The sequence below is a fragment of the Rhinolophus hipposideros genome (genome assembly GCF_964194185.1).
Source record: "Rhinolophus hipposideros genome assembly, chromosome: 15".
NCBI classification, from domain to species: Eukaryota; Metazoa; Chordata; class Mammalia; order Chiroptera; family Rhinolophidae; genus Rhinolophus; species Rhinolophus hipposideros.
This window is the reverse complement of record NC_138061.1, coordinates 7,389,127-7,410,848: the sequence shown is the minus strand read 5'-3', so window position 1 is coordinate 7,410,848 and position 21,722 is coordinate 7,389,127. Positions and strand designations below refer to the sequence as shown.

The 21,722-nt window shown below is 41.8% G+C and overlaps 1 protein-coding gene across 2 annotated transcripts; it reads right to left on the bottom strand.

Annotated features, from left to right (window-relative positions):
- Window positions 1-5,323: 5,323 nt before the first annotated feature.
- On the bottom strand, window positions 5,324-20,331 carry LOC308507997 (ATPase PAAT-like). 2 transcript variants are annotated; one of them, XM_081074140.1, is made up of 6 exons: window positions 19,621-20,331; window positions 18,750-18,953; window positions 17,860-17,932; window positions 15,652-15,858; window positions 8,708-9,162; window positions 5,324-7,262 (listed from the first exon to the last, which is right to left on the bottom strand). In XM_081074140.1, the coding sequence occupies exons 1-6, from the start codon at window positions 19,782-19,784 to the stop codon at window positions 7,028-7,030; spliced, it is 1,338 nt and encodes a 445-aa protein (XP_080930266.1). In that variant the 5' UTR covers window positions 19,785-20,331; the 3' UTR covers window positions 5,324-7,027. The 2 variants fall into 2 exon arrangements, with proteins under 2 accessions (XP_080930266.1, XP_080930267.1); XM_081074141.1 differs by lacking the exon at window positions 19,621-20,331 and adding an exon at window positions 19,035-19,224.
- Between the last annotated feature and the right edge of the window lie 1,391 nt (window positions 20,332-21,722).

Here is a 21,722-nt window from a genome sequence, read left to right as displayed (position 1 = left end):
CTGGACGGGCTCAAAAGCAGAAGGAGATGACAGAACTGAATCTGTGAACTTAAGGACAGAACAATAGAATTTACCCAATCTGAACAACAATGAGCAACACCTCGGGGACCTGTGGGACTATAACAAAAGAGCAACATTTATGCCATTAGAGTCTTAGAATGAAGGAGAAAAAGAATGGACTGAAAGAGGTTTTGAAGAAATAATAGCTAAAAACTTCTCAAATTTGGCAAAAGATTCAAGAAGCTGATAAAACTCCAAGCAGTATAAACCCAAGATAATCCATGGCAAGACATATAATAATTAAACTTCTGAAAGTTAAAGACATAGAAACAAACTTGAGAGCAGATAGGGAGAAATAACACATTATCTATAAGGGAACACCAATTCAACGGCCAATGAACATTTCATCTGTAACCACGGAGGCGAGAAGGAAGTAGCACATGACATTTTTCAGAATTTGAACTGTCAACTTCCAATTCTATATCCAGCAAAACTATCCTTCAGGAATGAAAAGGATAAACGACTTTCTCACATAAAGAAAAACTAAAAGAATTTGTTCTAAACAGAGCTAGCCTGTAAAGAATGGTTAAAAATAATAATAATAAAGTGAAAATAGCTGACAAAGGTGATGGCAGTAGGGAGGAGTTTAGCTACGATGGTCAAGGAAGGCTTTTGTGAGTACGTGACATTTCACCAGAGGTCTGGAAAAAGGAAAGGAGCAAAATGAGGAGGTGTTTTCTAGGCAAAAAAAAAAAATATTAACAACAGAACCCTGAGGCTGCAATGGGTTTGATGTGTTCAAGGAACAATAAGAGGGACATTGTGGCTGGAGTGAGATGCAGAAGGGTGTCAGTTGGGGTTTGGGGAAGTAACCCATGTAATCTGGCTGCAGAGCTTGTGTTTTGAAACATGGACCAGCAGTTCTCACACTCATGTCAACTGGAGGGCTTCATGAAACACTGGTCCCCACCCAGAGTTTCTGCCTCGGTATGTCTGAGGTGGGACCTGTGCATTTGCATTTCAAAAAGAGTTCCCAAGTGATACTGATGCTGCCGGCTCGTGAGTCAGACTGAAGAACCATAGCTCAATATGCAGTCGTGTGCCCCATAAGGACATTTTTCAGTTAACGGGGATCTGCATACACTACAGTGGTCCCATAAGATTATATTGGAGCTGAAAAATTCCTATCACCTAGTAACATCATAACATCATAATGTCATAGCACAACACATTACGCACTTGTGGTGACGCTGGTGTAAACAAACCTACTGCACCGCCAGTCATATAGAGTATAGCACATGCAATTACGGGCAGTCCACAATACTTGATAAGAAACAACTATTGTTACTGTTTATGTATCCACTTTTTGCTGTTACTAAACTTTTTATTGTTCTCTTAGAGTGTACTCTTTCTACTTATAAAACAAAAAGTTTGCTGTAAAACAGTACACTGTGTGACTCTGGCAGCGGCCGCATACATGTTTACCGTGTCTTCAATTGCAGCATTTTCTCTTGTGCTTGATTTAATCTTGTGTTGTTTTGCCCAGTAACATGCAGTACAGGCTGGTAGCCCAGGAACACCAGGCTAACCCATACAGCCTAGGTGTGTATCAGGCTAGACCATCTAGGTTTATGTAAGTGCATTTTGTGATGTTTACACACAATGCAATTGCCTAATTGCTGGGTTATGATAACTCTGTTTAATCTTTTAGAAACTGCCAAACCATTTTCCCAGTAGCTGTCCCATGTTACATTCAACAGCAGTGTTGAAGGGTTCCAATTTCTCCACATCCTTGCCAACACTTATTATTTTCTGGTTTTGATTCTAGTTTTTGTTTCACATCCTAATGGGAGTGAAGTGGTGTCTCACTATGGTTTTGATTTGCATTTTTCTGATCACTAATGATGTTCACTATCTCTTTTATTGGCCATTTATGTCTTCTTTGGAGAAATCAATTTTGGTCCTTTGTCCATTTTTAATTGGGTTGTCTTTAATTACTGAGTTGTAAGAATTCTTTACATATTCTAGATATTAAGCTTCTTTTCAACACCATCATGCTTCAGGCCCTAATATTAGGTTGGTGCAAAAGTAATTGTGGTTTTTACAATTATTTTTAACCTTTTAAACCACAATTACTTTTGCACCAACCTAATATTAACTTTATTGTTTTAACACCAGATGTAGAAAAATCATAAATACTTTGTCCCCAAGAGCCCCAAGAAGGGAAATCAATTGTGGGTGGCTTACTTTGGAGTGAGCTCAACACCACTCACAATGACCAGCCTGCTGGTATGATACTACATGTGGGGATAGGTCCCCAGGCCCTGGTAGGGAGGGTAGGGACTGCCGACTCTACTTAGTGCCAACTGTGGTCTCCACCAGGAAATTCCAGATGCAGAGCCAGTCTGGGAGGCGCCAGCCTGTCAGAGACCCACAGTGCCCTGGTCCTGCAACTCACTGCCAATGACGACTGTACCTGGACACTAGAAAGACCAGAAAACGAGCATCAGAATCATCTTTTCCCACGTCCAGTAAGTAGAGACTTCCGTTCCTACTGAGCATGGTCGAACTCTCTGGCAACACGAGGGAGTCTCGGTGGAGAGAAGTCGACTGCTCCTCTAGGTGCAGTAACACGCACGGCCCGATGAAGATAGTGGGAAATGAACATTTCACTCTTACTGGACACGTCCTGTGTGCCAGGCCTGGGCCAGGTCCTCATGTTCAGAATATTATAAGCCTCATGCCACAGTATGAAGTCGAAGTGATAATCCCACTTCACAGTCCAGAAAACTGAAATCAAGACAGGTTAAATCACTTCTCCAAAGTTACACAGCAGGTAACTAAGGCGGTAGAAGAAGTCTGGTGTCTCTACCCGTGTGTCTCTTCCTCTAAGTCAGAGGTGTCCAAACTTTTTTCAATATTTTCCACCAAGGGCCATATGCGGTAAAATACACAAACAGCCGGGCCACTCATCAAGGTGAAGTACGTATTGCCTCTCCTGGTTTATTTAAGTAAACTAAATATATTTTTGGAATTTGCTGCGGGCCAACAAAAAATGGATCGCAGGCTAGAGTTGGCCCGCGGGCCACAGTTTGGACACCCCTGCTCTAAGTCATCTTGGAAATGTGTCCTCTCAGGGCCTTTGGAGAGACCCTGTCAGAATGGGCAGAAAACATGACCCTGGGCTGCCCTGTCCAGGGCAGGACGTGGGACTGCATGACGAAGTGGTGATGTCAGGAAAGGAAGGGACAACCAGCAAGATGCTAAGTGGGCTTGACCTTCGTAGAGGTGACCCTTTAAGAAAAATTGCTTCACCTTTCACCAGCTTTGGATTTCAAATGACAAAGGGGACCAAGTCTAAACAAGAAGGTTCTACACCAAATAGTCATGGGGACAGGAGAGATGCAAACAGAATTATGCCACCATCAACACTGACTCAAGAACATTTCATCACCCCCCAAATCTCTGTCCCCATTAACAGTTATGGTTCCTTAATTTCTTCACATGAGACGTTGGCAGAGCAGCTCAGATCCCTGAGCCATTTGCAATGGCTGTTACGGACGCGTGGTGTGTGGTCTGATGTTGAGGGAGGTGTGTGTGTGGGGGGGGGGCGGGTTCTTTGGAGACGATGAGATGAAAACAGAAGTGCCAAAACTTGGTAAACTGTGATAAAAATATGAAAAATCGATATTCTGTGAAACCCCCTTTGCTGGTGGCTCTTTATCCACAGGTGTGTTCTGTTCACAGGCTTGATCCAGAGGGAAGTTGTGAAAGTGAAAACATTCAAGTTTCTGATGGAAAGTCTACCAAGGGGACTCTGCTCGGGAAAGTCTGCAGCAAAAATGACTATGTTCCTGTATATGAATCATCATCCAATATGTTGACGTTTCAAATAGTCACCGACTCTGCCAGAATTCAAAGAACTGTCTTCATCTTCTACTATTTCTTCACTCCCGGCACCTGTGAGTTCTCATTTGTTCGTCCTATGCACACAGCACCTGTGAGCGTGGAAGGTTCACACTGCCTGCCTGCATTGTAACCTTGAGTCTGAGTCTATTCCGTCAGAGACATGTCTGTTCATGAGAGCAGTGTCTCTACCTTGTGTGCGTGAGATCACCTGGAGAGCTTGTGAAATCAGGTTCCTGGGCCCCATCACAGAGGTCCTGATTCGTGGGTGCTGGAGGGGAGCCCATGAATGTGCCTTTCTAACCAGCTCCCAGAGGAGGCAGAAGGTGGGGTGGATCAGATGGCCACTGATGAGGAGAACTGTGTTAGGGACCCCAGCAGACTCTCCACGTTCAGCCTGTTACATGATAACCCTGAGGTCTTCTGAAATGCCTCTTCAGGGCCCGCTCTTCCCTCTGGTCTGATTCCTCAGATCGGGCTTGGGGCTTTCGTGTCTTCACATTGAACAAGTCTCCCGGGTGATTCTTGAGAATCGGGGAGCACACGCTGAGAATCTCTGGCCTCACACTGAATCTCAGCCTGTCAGGAAGTCAGAGGCTACAACTACGTGGTTCTGCGTTCACAGCGCCTGGGTTCAATCGCCACCCAAAGCAGGGTGCCCAGCAGTACTGGGAGTGCTTCAGGAGCAAAGCTCCATGCTGGTTTCCTTCCCAAGGCCCAGAGCTGATGATGTCACTCACCCTCCTTCTTAAACCACCGCCTCCGTGGTGGTAACAAACCTCCGGAGTGGAGCAGTCATGGTTTTCCCCAGCTGGACCGGGGCACCTTTTCAGGCCTCACCTCTAGCCACTACCTGACACGTATCCTGTGTTTTAGGCAGTCTAAACCATTGTACACCCCTCCTGACATGAACCTTCAGTTTGTTTCTTCGTGTTTCACTTGTCCAGCTGTTTGCTCACCCACTGGGGAAGGGGGAACCAAGGGCGGCTGCGTGAAGTCTGCATCAGAGCTGAGCTTGGAACAATAGTGTGACTAGGGTAGGGAGAGGTGGGAATCAGTGGAGGAGGACTCATGTCTGCTGGAACCAACAGCCTAAGGGGACGCAGGAAGAAAGGACAGGCCAGAAAAGATGGTCACATGGGAATGGCCAAGGAGCCTGGGAAGCTGGGCTGGGCGTCAGTGAGGAGTTAAGCTCTGAAGCCACACGTTAAGATGAGTGACATGGAAGCAGCATGGAAACTCACTCTCTGACCCAAAGTCTGAAAACGGAGTAAGGAAAGAGGAATTCAAACTTCAGTTTGCCACCAATGGGAAAGAGGGAGATGAAAAACTACACGCAAAGGGGACTCAATGTGGAAATTAACATATATAACCTGTACTTTGAATTAATTTCTTGATCACCACACATTCCTTGCAGCTACTTCAAAATGCTACTTCGAAGTGGTAACCTCGTCACCTCTGAAGGGACTTTGCTAGTCCCAATTTCCAAAGCTTACTGGAGGGGCACATACAAGTGGAGAAGCATTACAAGAAAAGAAACACTTCAGAGAGATTTTGTAAGTACTGTGGTCCACTTCTCCTGTTTCAGCCAATTCGGGCAGTATTTTCTTAGGAAATAATAATTTTAATAATGCAATTACATACATAAACATATATAAGTATATAGCAATTTATAAATATAAGCAAATCGATACCTATGAAATTCTAATACACAAAATGCAATGTAGGTCTTCATTAACCTAGAAAAATTAAGGAAGATCGGGAATTAAATCTCATCTGAATTATTTGTAGTACTATAATCATGAATACTGTATTTATTTTAAACTCTTCATAAAACATAGCTTATGTGTTCTCATTATAACTATATTGGAGCAATTTGTGAATCAAAGGACAGACCACAACTACAGAAGCTGTACAACCATTACCAAAGGGTTCAGCTTTGAGTGTGACACATTTCTCCTGAGTGCTGAGAGATATGCTACCTCATGGCTACAGGTTAGGAATAAATTAGGAAGAGCCTGATGGAAGTGATATACAGGTCCTCAGGTCACTGAGGTTGGAACGAGTCATAAATGAACAAACATTATATTTACTAGTCCTCACTTTAAAGAACTAAATTTACCAAAATATTAAATGAGTGGAAAACATTCTTTCTCATTTTAAACAAATAATAGACGAAAAGAAAGTATTTCTATTTATGTAAGACAAGTAGTTCCCAGAGTGGACACATTTATTTTTTAGAGCAAATATATCAACATACATATGATACTTATAATTTCTGAAAGTTAAGTCTGCCGGCGAAAACAGCCCTCTCCTTGAGTCCCAGGCCTTACTCCTTCCACGCAGAGCCTCAGCACTTCACATGTAAACACCACAAAAGGACTCAGAGAAGGAGAACCTGTATCAGCTGAGAAAAAGAGAGCTCCTTATACTTTCTGGGTTAATTGATGTAAAATAAGATGACTTCTCTCATTTGGAATCACTCAAGCTAAAGTGATAATCCTATCAAACAGGCCACTTCTGACTTTCACTTTGCTATCGGTAGCTACAATGTGATAGGACATAAAAGTCATGGCCCCAATGTAAACTCATTTTACACATGGCAAACATCACATGTAATTTTTTATCAAAATAAACAACATAAAATGCAATTTGGTGATCTGAAATTAAAGGTTGCAATCGTAAGTACCTAGTTTTCAAAGAACAATGTAAGACAAAGAAAAAAAAAATCAAATACTCTAAGCATTTTTTCCATACCACTTAAACATAAGGTCTTTCTATAAATTGAACCAGTACTTCAATCAAACACATATACAATACGCACTAATGAACTGTATTAGAAATCCTTAAAAAAAATTTAAACAACACAATAGTATATGTAAATTTCTTATAAAAGTGAACAATATTGCGAACAAAAATAATTTATGACCCGTTCACGTTAACTCTTAAGTGTACAGTACTGGATTTACAATAACAAGTACAGTTAAAATGAACACTGAGGTCACTTTACGTAAGATGACGATCCTCAAACGACATTAAATACTTGCTTTGAATGTTTAGGGTCTTGGCTTTGTAATAAATATGTAATAAATATCTGCAGTACATTGTACATGTTGAGCACTTATCGTTCTCCATTTGAAAGTCTCTCTCCGGAGTCGTAACGTCTTAGAGGCGTCCCAGGGGGTGGGGAGTTGGGATTTTGCAGCAAGTCCATTAACAAAGCGATCTTATTATCAATGTGCTCCTGGAGTTTATAGATTCGCTGGTCAATGTGGTCCATAAGTTTCTTTTCCATCAGTTCCACATTTTTAGAAAGAATCTTTTCCAAGTAGGAGCAAACGGGTGGCTCTCCCATTCTAAAGATAAATTCAAAGATAGTAATTATCCCTGATATTATAACCGTACAACCAAAGCATACAACAAGCAGCCACATACATGCTGAAATCTGTCTCCATAACTGTGCTCTCTCCTTACAATGTATTTCCAGGTTCTAAAATACATACACAACAGACAACCACAATCCTGAAGGCCTAAAGCGTTATTTCTTTAATTCTTTAAACATGTAGGCAGACGATTGAAATGAGAATATAAAAATGATGACAGAATTTCTACCCTCAAACAACAAGTCTTTAGAAGGGATCTTTTTGATTTTGAGCTCAAAATCAAAACTGATCTTGCCAAAAAATTTTTAAGGTCTCCATGTATGACTTCCAAATGCCACCTGAACAATTTAAACAGTTTTGTCTTTTTTTCATCCGCACAACCTTACTAAAGTACAGGGTAGATCTTTTCTAACCTAATATGAAAAATATTCATTTTTTTTTTGTAATGAGCAAATTAAAACCAAAATAATAAAAAGCATACCATTTTCTGGAGTTCACTGTGAATGAACAGTAGGACAGAATTTCAGAGCATGGTCCACAAAACCCTGGGATCTCCATGACTTTTTCAGGGGTTCCATGAGGTCAAAGTATTTTTATAGTAACACTAACATGTTATGTGACGTTTTCATCCTCATATTCTCATGAATGTACAGTGACATATTCAAGAGGCTACACAATGTGTAATGTCATTGCTCTGAAGACTAATATAGAATGTGTAGTTGTCTATTCTTCTGACTCCTAGAATTTGCTAGGGTAGTAGGTTTAGGGTATAAATAAATATTTTTTTCAGAGAGTAACTCAGTTTGTAAGTTAGGCAAAATAGTTAAGCCAAGACTATGACTGGGGTGGTGAATTCCAGTCTAGTGCAATATTCTGACACATTACATCTACATAAAGGATCGGAAACATACTACTTAGCCACCATTCAATCAACCATCACTGCCAAAAAATTGGAAGTGTGAGATCGGGATAAGAGCATATACACTATAAATACTCATGAGCTTAAAAATGTTTGGATGACTCCAACATTAGCTTAGGTCAAACACGATCTCCAAAAACATATCTGTTACAATTATTCATTTACTACAATGAGGCAAGAAATGTACATATTATGGTTCCCAAAGCTCCTCTCAATTTGTACAGATAACTTTGTACTCCAACCCTTACATGATGCTTGAACCCCTTCCACAAAATGCCTGAGAAGTGCATAACACCTCCAGTGTTAGATACTGCTTTCAAAGCAATCCATTCTACTCTGCAGAATATTTATTTCTTATCAGTGTTTTAATGGTAACATGTAAGAGCTCCTAAGATTTTCCCTGGAAACTTTTTCAGGCAGTAGTTATAGAAACAAATGTTTACCTCCAGCTGATTTTCCCATTTAACACATCTAAATCACATTTCTTTTAGATACTTACGCCACACCAACACCGCCTTCCGCAGGCTTGGTGAGGTTTTCCGGACGCTCGGTGTTACGTGCCAGACGAAGATGGTTCACTTGACTACAGAAATTATGCAGAAAGGGCAGCAACTCAGACTTAGGTAGACTTGAGCTGTCACTTGCTTTCTTTGGTAAGAAAGAAGATACTGCAGTTTTAAGATCATTCTCAAGAACAGAATGGTTTTGTGGCACAATTTTACACGCTTCAAGGTTTGTACTATTCCCTCCACCAGGTGGCTGTGTACTTTCATCCATGGAAGCTTTTAAATCTTCAGCCACGTTTCCAGGTGTCAGTCTAGTTCTAAAAGGAAATGGTGTGGCGGACGACTTGTCAACGGCTCCTGATGTAGCTGATGAATGCAGGTCAACCATACACTGGTATCCGGTATTTCCCAAAACCGACTGAAGCTGCTCTCCAAAGGCAATACGATTCTAAGCAAGGGAAATAAGTAAGTGTTACTATTAATACTAATGACAGCTAACTTAGGAGTCAGGCATGTGCATTCTTTCATTTGATCCTCAAAACATCCATAAGAAGCAAGCTACAGTTACCAACCGATATAAAGTTGAGGAGACCAAGGTTAAAGGTAACTGGGCCAACAAGGTAACACCACTAGCAAGTGGCAGAACTGGGACATGAACCAGGCCACCTAAGTCCAGAGTCAGGACTTTTAATCATTTGACTGTACTGTTTCCTACAGAAAACATTAAAACACATACTAACATACTTAGTAAAATTGCATTGGAATATTTTAACATTTCTACTACAAAGCCCTCTTTAACTGGTCGTAACAAAACGTAGTACCCTTAACTGAGTCACAATAATTGATAATTTTCGTAGAATTAAATATCACCTGTCAACTTTCACATTTGGTAAGCCAACCTAAGGATATCTTTAGCAACTCTTTTTCTCATGGAAGACATATCAGATAGTTATAGACCTTAAGTCTGATGTTCCATGGGTACATTTGTGACATTTAAATGACTACGATAAACTATCTTTGGGTTATGTCTGTTTTAATAATTTATAGGATAACAGATTATGTTTTGTGGTCTCAACTCAACTGGCTGTGCTATATTATCTTGAGATCATTCTGGCTCACTTTGGAGAGGAGGGTACACTGTCTCCGGTACAGGAGCATGTTCTTGCCATGCTCTTCAATTTCTCCACAAGAGGAAAGCCAATAGACCTCTAACCTAATTAACTGTTAAGTTCTATCCTACATTCAAAACACAGAACTCTACTAGAGACTCTTATTAGGGGTAGCATCTCATACTTATTGTTGCCCAATTCCTAACGAGAGAGATTGAGAGAAGTATTATGCAAGATTAGCTAAAAAAACTCAGCCCATACATTTTCTCGATGTTCTAAAAAATAATTCCTGGATTAAGCCAGTGTGAAATTCGTTCATTCAACAAATATTTACCAGAAATCTACTCTGTGTTAGGTACTGTTTCAGGCACTGGAAATAAGACAGTGGATAAAACAAATGAAAATCGCTGATCTGTGTACCCTATACTCTAAGGGAGTAAGGAGAAACAGATAAAAGAGAAAGAAAGAAAACATCATGTGGCTAGAGATGGTGATGAACACTGAAGAGAAAAATAAAGCAGGAAAAGGGAATAATGAGAGCCAGGGAAGCTGGGGGGCGGGGAGGGCTGAGTGCGAGCCAGAGAGTGGAATGTCTTTTCCTGAACTGCACTTTGGAGAAACGCTCTTTATAAAGAAATATTATCTTCTACTGAATGCAAGTTTTGAATAAACCTTAAATTTTCCTAGAAGAAGATAGACTATATACAATTATAGTTACAAAATTTTTAAATTAGACAACTCTCCCTTGGTGGAAATGAGTTTTCCTCAATCATAATGGCAAACCTCAATTATTTCTGTTCATGGTGTAATACTGCAAAAAGACTTCATGAAAAGTATACACAAACAGCAATCTTATTTGTGTGGAATCCATGTCAAAATTGTGCATGACAATTACTTTGGCAGAAATTTTAATTAGAAAAATACAAATACAAATAAGCTATTTGCTATGTGAGTTTTTCTTTTCTGATACATCATAATATTTTGATTATAAGAAATTCACTGATTTTAAAATTAGTCATATTTTCTCAGATATACCTCTTAAGGATTTTTTTTTTCGTTGTATTAAGTATCAAGAAAATCACAGGTAAGTCTACGTGACAGTGTAGTAAATGAAACAATCTTAGGTGTTGTGGGCTATTGTTTTGTTTTCTTTTGTTTGATTTTATTCAACTCTTAATTTTCTTGTGCTGTCATCTGTTGCCTTGCAAGGTATGTCAAATCCCTTTGAAGTAGGCAGAAGAATACATGTGAAATAATTTATATATAATTATATAGGGTCGATGTTATATGTTATGTGGAAAACAATTATAGAGCAGCCTAAAAGAACATGAAAGCATTTATATAGAATTGTATCCATACACTTATATGTAAATATGTAAAGAACTGTATATGTATATGTGTGTATATATATTTTCATATATGTGCACGTATAACCCAAGATTTTCTGAAAAACTAAGTGTTTATCTCTCAACATCTTATAGGATTTTTTCTTTCCTATAAAAAATTCAAACAAGTATCACCCTGAAAAGGCAAGAAAAAGGTATTTGGTGAAAAAGGAAACAATGTAAAGAAATCTTGAATAACTGAATATACCTTCTTTGAGAAAATGAGGCACATCCTTTCATTTACATAACATTAAACGACAACTATATGCGAGGCACTTTGATATATGAGGTGTGACCAACAAATACAGTGAATGCTGCAGCCGAGTGCCATCCAATGGAAAGGCAGGGATCTCCAATACAGGAAGGGGAGCTACGAACCCTAGTAACAGTGGGTGACAAGTTTCAACTTGTTCGGTACAGTCACTAGGGTCTGAGCTATGGTTGAGAGGTGTAGTTAAAGTGTGCCGTGAATCATGGCTCACAAACACAGCATTCACATGAAATGGGCAAGCGGTTTCATCCTCCATCATGACAACGCTCCATTCCACACATCGCTTCTGACACGGCAATTTCTGTCACATAAAAACATTGCAGTGTGTCCTCATCCACCTTATTCACCGGACCTGGCACCATGTGACTTCCGGTTCTTCTCCAAAGTCAAAATGACCATGAAAGGTAAACATTTTGAATCAATTCAGGACATCAATGCAGTCACGATAGCGCAACTAAAGACATGAAAGAGGACGCCCAGAACTGCTTCAGAAAGTGGCAAGAATGACGGGATATGTGTGCTCGAAGTGAGGGGGTTAGTAGCAATGTGTCTTTTTACTGTAATAATTTTTTTTTAATTTAAACTTTCACTGTATTTTTTATCACACCTCCTAGATTCCTATTCAATTATTCTAAATTGATAAAGCAAAAAACAAATCAAAGCCAGCAAATTTGAACTTCAAATACAAGGAAATAATAAATTAATAAAACTTGCAAGAAAACAATTAATCATAAAGCAGGGAGAGGTCTAGAACTTCTAATGCAGCTTCCCAGGTCCTTTCTTTCCTCTTCGGCATAGGCCCTGCCCAAATAATAAATGAAAGTTCTAAAGAATCCTTCCACAGAAGGATTAGTTTTGATCATGAAACATCCCTTCTTTGTACTCAACAAATAGATACATAGCTTATATGACATTTTCCAGGGAGACATTCCATAGATTCCTGGTTTTTTTAACAATAGGCAATCCTAGAGAACCTGGTATGTCCTGTAAGAATCATTCCATGAATACAGCCTCCCCACTAGGAAGAAGTCTTTAATTAGTGTGTTTAAAAGAAGACAATGGGATCACTTACTTTCATTCCCAGGGTGTTCCCCAAATGTCCCTATATGGAATGATTTAGAATGTGTGCGTGTGGAAAGCAGGTTACAACCCTTTTGTTGGGTGGGAGGACTTGTATGTGTTTCCACATGCATAGAAAAATGTAGAAGGATACATCAGGCTGGGGAATAGGATGCCAACTGGGAAAGTACTTATATGATTTACTTAATGTAGTTCTGAAGTGACAGAAATTCATGTCAGAGAAAACATTATTTTTGGAGTTAAACCAAAAATGCTTCAAAAGACATGGCAAAAAGGTACCGTGTTTCCCCGGGTCTTAGATTAATTTTTGCTCCAGAAGACTCATTAGAGCTGATGGTCCAGCTATGTCTTATTAAAATAAGACTGGGTCTTGTATAAGACTGGGTACAGTATAATATAATATAACATAATATAACATAAGATATGATATGATATAAATACCGGGTATAATAATATCATAATGATACTGGGTCTTATATTAATTTTTGCTCCAAAAGACGCATTAGAGCTGATGGTCCAGCTAGGTCTTATTTTTGGGGAAACATAGTATCTACTATCCACGCCATTCTTTTTCCCAAAGTCAAGTTTTTAAAACCTAAAAATCAGTCCACGAACTGAATTAATTCATTATCCCCCACTATTGTTTCCCAAATCTTGCACGCAAAAAAAACAATTTCTTTTTGTTTTTACATTTTCAATCTCTATCTCCATAGGCCCCTTCCCCTCAAACATTTGTTCTTAAAATATACTATGCAGAAGACTCACCTGGAGATGCCTGTTTTCAACACTAATTCCTGGATCCCAGCACCGTCTGGGGGTCAGGCCAAGGGGAGGGCCAACAATCTGCACTTTATAAACATTCCAGGGATCCTGGTACAAGTAGTTTCCTGGTCTCTGTTGGTCTTTAAATAAATCCATTTGACCCTGGGCCCCTCCACATTCCAACTACTCACTGACTACCTATTCCATCAAAATCTGGTTTCCATCTCATCACTATTCAAACTGACCCCCTAAAGATTTTTAAGGAGTACGTAGTGGATAATCCAAAGAACATATACATTGTACAGTTATTTGGAGCCATAAACAAGACAGAGTAGATCTCCGTTTGCGCGAAGCTTACATTTTAATGAGATAAATCAATACATAAACAACAAACACAGTTAAGAAGGCTCTGATGAAAATATGATATAGATTTAGAGGGAAAGTCAATTTTAAACTGCGTAGTTAAGGAAGGTCATATTAAGGATGTAACAGTTAAGCTGAAATCCAATGAAAAGAAAAAGCCAGCCATGCCGACATTGGGGGAATGGGGTTCTGGAGAAAAGAGAAAAGTTGAGTGCACAGGTCCTAAGTAGGAACATATTGGACATTTGAGAAATACACACATCAGAATGTCTGATGTCAGGATCTTGGGTGCCAGGGTAAGAAATCTGGATTAATCTGGTATGATGGGAAGCAGTCAGGGGGCATGACGCAGGGGAAGGACGAGTCTGATTTACCCTTTGAGACCATTCTCATTGCCCTGTGGAGAATGGATTGCAGTGGCATGGGAGGACCAGTTAGGTACCTCCTGAGGTATCAAGCTGAGATAATGGGATGAGAGAAAGAAAAGTATGGACCTTGTTCTTTTTGAAATTCTCCACTGTTTCCACGATCATCATCAGCTCTCTTCATTCTGCTCTCTTTCCACTACTTCAAAGATAGTCGTACTAAATTGGTAAATTTCACAGGTTATACAAGGGTTTTATTTGTGCTATTTCTTTGAAACTTTCACATGAATCCTATGATTATAGCAGTATTATCGTTTAAATTGTAAAGACAAAGAAATTTATCTTTAAAAAGATGAAGCACTGACAAATAACAGAGAACTAATGATGTCAGCACCAGCACTTGAATTCAGGTTTCCTGACATCAAATCTTTTCTCTTGTGACTCTACTGCACTGCTGTCTTTCACTTTTCCTCCGTTCTCCTCTCCCTATATCCTCACCAAACGTAGCTACTCTCCAGGGGTCTGTCTTCTTTGCTGCAGTCGCTCCCTTCACCACTTTCCCCGTCATCTATTAAGGGTACACCTCTCACCCCTGCCTTCCACGCCACCACCCCCAACCTGTGCTTCCAATGCTTGCAACATCCTCCCAGGTAACGTTTTCTTCACCTCTAAAACTCAATACTCCCCAAACTAAACTCCTGCCTTCCCAAGTAGTCTCCTCCCTTGGGTTCCATGTACACTATCGGTATCACCATCTTCAAAGCCTCACTTTCACATCTGACTCGCTTTTTCTCCCGCATCACCAATATTAAGTTAGTTGTCGAGTCCTAACGGCCCCACTGTTTTAGCATCTCACAATCCAGCATCACGTTACCTTGTCCAATGTTAGACCCGCATTCACGCTCATCTGGACAAGGAAATCACGTGTAGCTGCTCTCCTTCTTGTAATCTCATTTTGTAGAGTTTCAGCTTTCCTTCTGACTCACCTTCTGACACATAACAGATTATAATTTCTTCAAAGGCAGGTCAAAAACACCTACAAACTTTGTAAGTAGCATGCAAAGTCCTCTACGATCCAGCTGCAATCTGCCTGAACTTCCCCTGTCACTTCTTTGCTTCAGCAAAATGACCTTCTACTCATTCCCTAGCTAGATCCCATTCCTCCTAGCATCGAAGACTGAATCCACACTACTTTCTCTCTGGGAAACTGCATCCTTCCAAATGTACTTGCCTAATTCCATGCTTCTTTAAAGGCCAAGAAAAATGAGGCTACAAAGAGACTTAAAAGACAGGCTACAGAGAATTAATCTTTGAATCTTCAAAAAAGTGCTCAAAACAGTGCTGTATTCCCTGAGGAGGTACTTAATAGATGCTGAATGAATGAGTGAGTGATTTCAATGGACAAGGGTGACGTCTGTAAGACAAATGTTTTGTGAGAGGGTAGGTCTATGAAATGTTATTTTTACAAAAGCAAAATAAAGGTAACAGTCAAATCAATAATAAAAGTTCCCGGAAAACTTTAAATCACTACATGTCCTTATGAAAAGCCATCATTTTTTGACATTTTTAACGGTATCTGGAAAGAAATGCAGTCCTACTTACCTGCTGCTGAAACCTAACCATACTCATCAGTTGCTGAGCTCCAGGTGATAACTTGGACCCCATGGACTCCATGATGGTTTGGACCCTGTCGAGGTCTATCCTTGACCCTAGAGCAGGAGAGCTTGTTGAAGAATTTGCTGAAACTGGTCTCACATGTACCACAACTTTACTGATGAACACACACTGCTTTTCACCAAAGGAGAGCAACTATTATAAAACAAAAGTTCAGGAAGTAATAATATTAAACAATAATCACATTGAGGTCACTTATTGTTATTATTTAAGAGTGAAGAAATCAAGAATCTAAAAATTAACTTCAAGTACATTTTAAAATTTCACTGGTCATAGTGTGAAAAACTGCTCAAAAGAACAATTTAAGTAAAAAAGTCCTTTTCAAAAAATTACATGTAAAATAACATTTTACTTACTTAGTTTAACACTTAAAGCTAAGGCATACCAATCTGACACCTTACATACTGCAACTTGCTATAATACTTAATACAAAACACTGTCCAGAGCCCATGCAGTGTTTGCTGAAGTACTAAATATAAGTCAGTATTTTAGAATTTAGAACTGTAAAGGAATGTCAGGATGATCTAACAGAGCTCAATAGTTTACATATAAAACAGAGGTATTCAGGGTGATTTTCTAACTTATCAAAGGACACCCAGTTAGTATGTTGGGCTCTTAGCCTAACTCTTCTGGTTTCTATCCCAGTTTTTCCAATGCTTTATGTGGCCTCACTTTGTCCATGCTTCTCAACCAAAACACATTCGTGTGTGGTACGGGACAACAAAATAGCTGGGTGGAAAGGGAGCAGGGTTGAGAATCAGACAGACATGAGTTCCACGATGCTGCTGTGTGATCCTGAGCACGTGACAAAACTGGAGTCAGGAGCAAAGTGACTTCCTACGGTTGTTATTTGATTATGTGTGTAAAAACGTCTAATATCTACCACTGAGTAAGCGCTCAAAAATATGTACCAGTAACTATTATTTTAATTTTAACTTTCATAGACCATTGCCCCCAAAGAAGCCTTCATACAAACCCAAGATTTCCCTAAATGAAACAACTGCTCCATGTACTTCCATAGAAGTTACAAAAACATGTACCTTCAGAGACACACACACAAGCCCATATATCACACAAAGACACAGGTGAATACAGATCCATGACCTAAAAACTCAGTGGCACCAAAAATATGACTGTCATCAACAATTAAGGAAACACCTCATTCAATTTATACAACCACATTCCAACCTCCATATTACCCCCTTTATTGCTTTTTAACCCCCAAGACTTTCTCACTATCAAATGTAGAATATATTTGGCACATTGAATCGACTTATTATCTATCTGTCTTGCCCACTATATCAACAGGAGCGTTTCGGTGCAATTTATTTTATTACTGCTAATTCCTAAGTGCCTAATACAGTATCTCTCATCAATAAACAAACTATTTCTGAATAAACAAAATCACTTTAATGACTTTAGAAGCTATTAATATGTATATACCTTTAAAACATCATGTTGGAATAATTAGTTCTGTGATCTATAAGTAATAATAAGCACAGAATTTCAGAGATAAAAATAATCCAAGGATTTATTTTCTTCAGCCACCAATACTACCCATGAGGTGGTTCCAAACAGGCGAAAAACTTGCCCAAGCCTATTCTGCTAGTCAGCAAAGAGCTCATTTACTAGTCAGGGCTTATGTTCCGGATCAGTACCCTTTCCCTAGGCTTTGATGACATCACTAAAGTTTACTTTAACAATATTTTTCATGCTAAAGACACCAGTCCAAATCCCTTTAACTTTGTGGTACCCTTGTCTGAAACTTCTCTAATTGTGTTCCTTCTTGGTATTTTGAGACCAAAACTGCGTGTGGTTTTCTTGGCACCGAAGTTTTACATAAGAATAAAAAATACTTTTTAACTCAGTTTTCCAGGGCTTAAAAGTACAACACTAGTGTATTAACAAGACATGACATGACACTGCCAAAGCTAATTAGGGGTCAAATTTTAAAAGGAGAATGTTGATAATTTTTTAGAAAAGAATATTTTTTACATATTAGTACTAAGTATTTTTGAACTAAAACCAGGGACTACTTAGTTGGACTAATTGCATAACCAACGCAAGAGGAAATAAATACATATAGTACAAAAACAATGTAGTTTTCAACTTAGTTAAAATTTAGTAATGACTTACCTTTATTTTACAAGCATGTGTGGAGGACTCCAATTTTAGATATTTTTTGTACAAAATAATCTTTTCATGTTCACTAAAAATAAAAGAAAGAATTGGCTTTATTTTTTTTTTACTTTTATACATTATCACTTTTAATAAATTACATTCAAAAATAAAAGGTTTCCAGCACAATATTTATCCTGAGATTCAATTTTCCTGGTGAGGCATAAACTGCTGTGGCTTCCTACTGAGCCGCACTGGGTATACACACTGCACCTGTCCCTTACTAGCTATATGAGAGAAGTAAATTAGTTAAATGTGTAATCATGTTTCACAGAGCATATTTTAAAGCTCAGTACACATCTATTTGCAACATGCACAGTATATAACACAGTTCATAATCTGAATTATATAAAAGAAAGAGTAGGACAGAATCTTTGTAAGAAATCAGAAAAAAAAAAGTATATAATGGATTAAATATGCTGGTACCACAGTGTTGGGCTCGTGCACTATTTGTTAAGGACTTCCCACAAGAAAATACGTTCAAAGTTCCAGAATGATTGAAAAATTAACTTTTGGAAAATAGACCCCTGTGAATTAAAGGAAACGAAGAAGAAACACTTGTCCGAACTTGATTCTAATAAAACTCTTCCACTATCTAGCTACGCCCTTCTACCAACTTAGCTCCCTTCTTTAGCTCTCAATTTCCACCTTCATGAAAACAACCAGGTGGATCTAAACTGTCTTTATTTAATATCCGTGAAGGCCTAAGCTTCTATGCCTGCTGGCATGTGTTTTATTTCTCTCCCCGGAATGGATGACGCCAATGTCAGAGAATCAATGAATACGGCGACAGCCGAGTGGACACACCACTAGCTCAGAGGCACACTCGCGCACGTGCAGCCACGCACCCGCCACGCGGAGCCCCGCGGACACGCGCGCCCCGGCTGGTCCCGCAGTACTCCTCTCCCAAGTACACTTCCAGGTTTCTTGCGGAACTTAAAACGCCAACAGACACGATCTCCTCGCCTCCACGCGGGTGGCATCTCAGGTGAAGGAAGCAGGGGCCCCCATCCCGGCTGCTGGCGCTTCTCTCCAGAGTCACCAGGTCCTGGCTGAAAAGAAACTAGGGCTGTGACGCGGCGCGGTTCTGCAAACGCTGTTACCTACTTACCCGTTTTACCCGGTTCACTTACGTTTCCATTGGAGCCCAGAGCTTTGCAACGCCTCCAACACGTAAATGCTCAACACAGCTCATAAGGAAGAGATTTAGACAGAGGGTCTTTCTGCTCTATTTTCCCTTTGACCCGGACTCTAAGCGACTCTGCATGAGCTTGTCCAGTTACGTGGACACAGTAAGTGGTCACCTCGCGTGAACAAAGGACCAGAAGCCGCAGGAGGGCGGAACGGAAGACAAGCGCTACCGCGTAAGACGGAGGCTCCCGACTACCGGGGCGGCTTTTACCCCTACGTTGGTCCACAGGAGGTTCTGTTTGGCGAGCGAGGCGGGTGCTGACGCCGACGGGGCCCCAGCCGCGGACACGAGCGGCCGGGCGACGCGCTCCAAGGCCGCCGCCAGGGCACCGGCGCCCGGCCCCGCGCCCGACACCCGCGCGCCCGCCCGCCCGCCGCCCTCGGCCACCCGGGCCTGCTCCCCGCACAGACCGGCGACCCGCTGCGCTCCCGGATTCCGGGCGCAGAGCCGCTCCCCTCACGGCGCCTGCCTCCCCCCGGCTCCCCCAGGAGCGTGGCTGTCACCCGGTCTCCGCCCGCCAAGCGCACCCCGGGGCAGGCGGCGCCAGCAGCTCCTCCGGGTCAGAGTCCCGGGCGCCGACATCATCTCGGGCGACATGGAGGCTCTGGGCCAGGGCCCCGCATGTGGCATCCCAGGAAGAGGCCAGCGTCGCGCGGCGGGTCGGTCGCGCGTCCTCAGTCCCGGTCTCCATTCGGCCGCCTCCAGGACAGGCCAGCCCCGGAACCTGTCTTCCCGCGCTGGCGTTTCCGCCCGGGCAGGGGGAGGCAAGGAAGCAGGGCAACTTCCGGCTCCTCCTCCTTCAAACCCTGGAGCCACGGTTTCTCGTTCCGTAGGGAGAGAACCAGCTACCGTACACACGCATGCGCGCTCCAGCCGGATTTATCAATGATCAAACCTGCCGGGGAGATCTCAAGGGCGGAGCGCTCAAGGATGGAGCATGCGCTCTGACAGCACCTCGACCCAGTGCTGGAGCTCTGCGCCGGCGCGGTGCGTGGGAACCACGGCGGTTTTTTGTCTTTGCCCCTGGGGAAAAAGGAGGCGATGGGTGGCCTGGGAGGGTTGGTCCAATGAGGAGAATCCGTCGTCAGGTAGGTGTGGTGTCCTTGCTCCACGCGAACTGAAAGACCTGCTCCCGATCCTCGTGGTCTCTGTAGGGGCCTCCCCTCCACCAGCGGACGGCGGCGGGCCAGGCCGTGGAGTCGGCCTGTTCTTTTTACTCCTCTCCGCTCACATGTTCCGACCTCAGCCAGTGGGTAGGTGGAGGCTGGCAGTGGGGCTTTTACCACGTGGAAGCGTGAACGGAGCCCCCGGGCGGCAGGGCCGCGGCGCGTATCGCAGAGGAAGCTTCGGGGCTGCCGGGCTTCCGCCCGTCTCGTCTGCGGCGCGTGGGCCCCGGGCCAGACGCTGCAGCTGGGAAACCGCCGCGAGCCACGTCCCCAGCCAGTGGGAAGCAGTGAGCGGCGCGGGAGAGGAGCGGCCCCACGGAACGTTGCTAGAGTCGCCCGTGCGCGTTACTGAAAAGAGCTGCCCTGTAGTTAACTTTCCTTCATTTTCATCGTAAGAAACACTCCTCTAGGTGGAGCTTTCAGATGTTAATGGACGTGGGACAAATGAAATAGCTCGTGGGTGCTCTGCGCCCACGCAGTGTAGGACCTGCTTCAACATACTTTGGGGAGGGAAAAAAGAAAGAGGAAGGGGACGCTCCCAACCCCAAGAGCCTATAAAACTGTAAACCTGGGGGAGCCACATCCATTCTGTTTCAAAGTGAGCTCCCTTGGTGCATCAAGCTTACGCTTTAATAAACGTTTCTCTGCAAAAGTGTTTTGCCTGCTTTATTGATTTCTATCCTGAGAGGGAGACTTAAGGGCCCCTGCGCAGGTAACTCATCCTAGCTGACACTGGACTCGGGCCATGGCGCAGGCAAGGTGGCGACCTCGTGACCTCCGGCCGCAGGAACCAAGGTGGAGAAAGACCTGCGGCCAAAGCGGGATCTGTGCGCCGGCAAGAGCGAGCAGAAACGGCACCTGGGGTCTCTGGGGCAGTAGAATCTGAGCTGGGATTTTAAAGGTCTGGAAAAGTGGGAACTTTCTAGATGTCCCATGGGATGGGAAGGTAAATAGTACCGATCACCACCACCACCCCATGCCCGTCCTCTGCCTGAAGTGGTTTGTGCAGATGACTTTTACATCTTTTGAAAGAAAAAAGGAAATTATAGAAAAGTTGACTGGCAGAGTTCCAAAGTCTAATTGTAAAAACGTCCTAGTTGGCCAAGTTTTCTTTTTAATACTCCAGATTCATTCTAGGTTGTGGAAGCCAGTATTTCTGTCCTTTACATCCTGTTTCCTGTGGTTATAAATTAACTTCCATTCATGTTAATACATTTGGACAGTCCAAAGGTATATATGCTCTTCTTCCGAAATACCAATCTATAATTTAGGGAGCAAGATCAATATTAACTAGATTTTTACTTCCTTAAATTAGGTGGAATGACCTGGAATCAGAAAACTAAAATCTCTCCCCCTTTCTTTCCTATACAGCCAATAAATCATCAAGTCTAGAGGTAGATAGGAATCACATAACCATGTCTTGTTGCTGTGTGTGCTCCATAATATTCTTAAACACTTTGGTT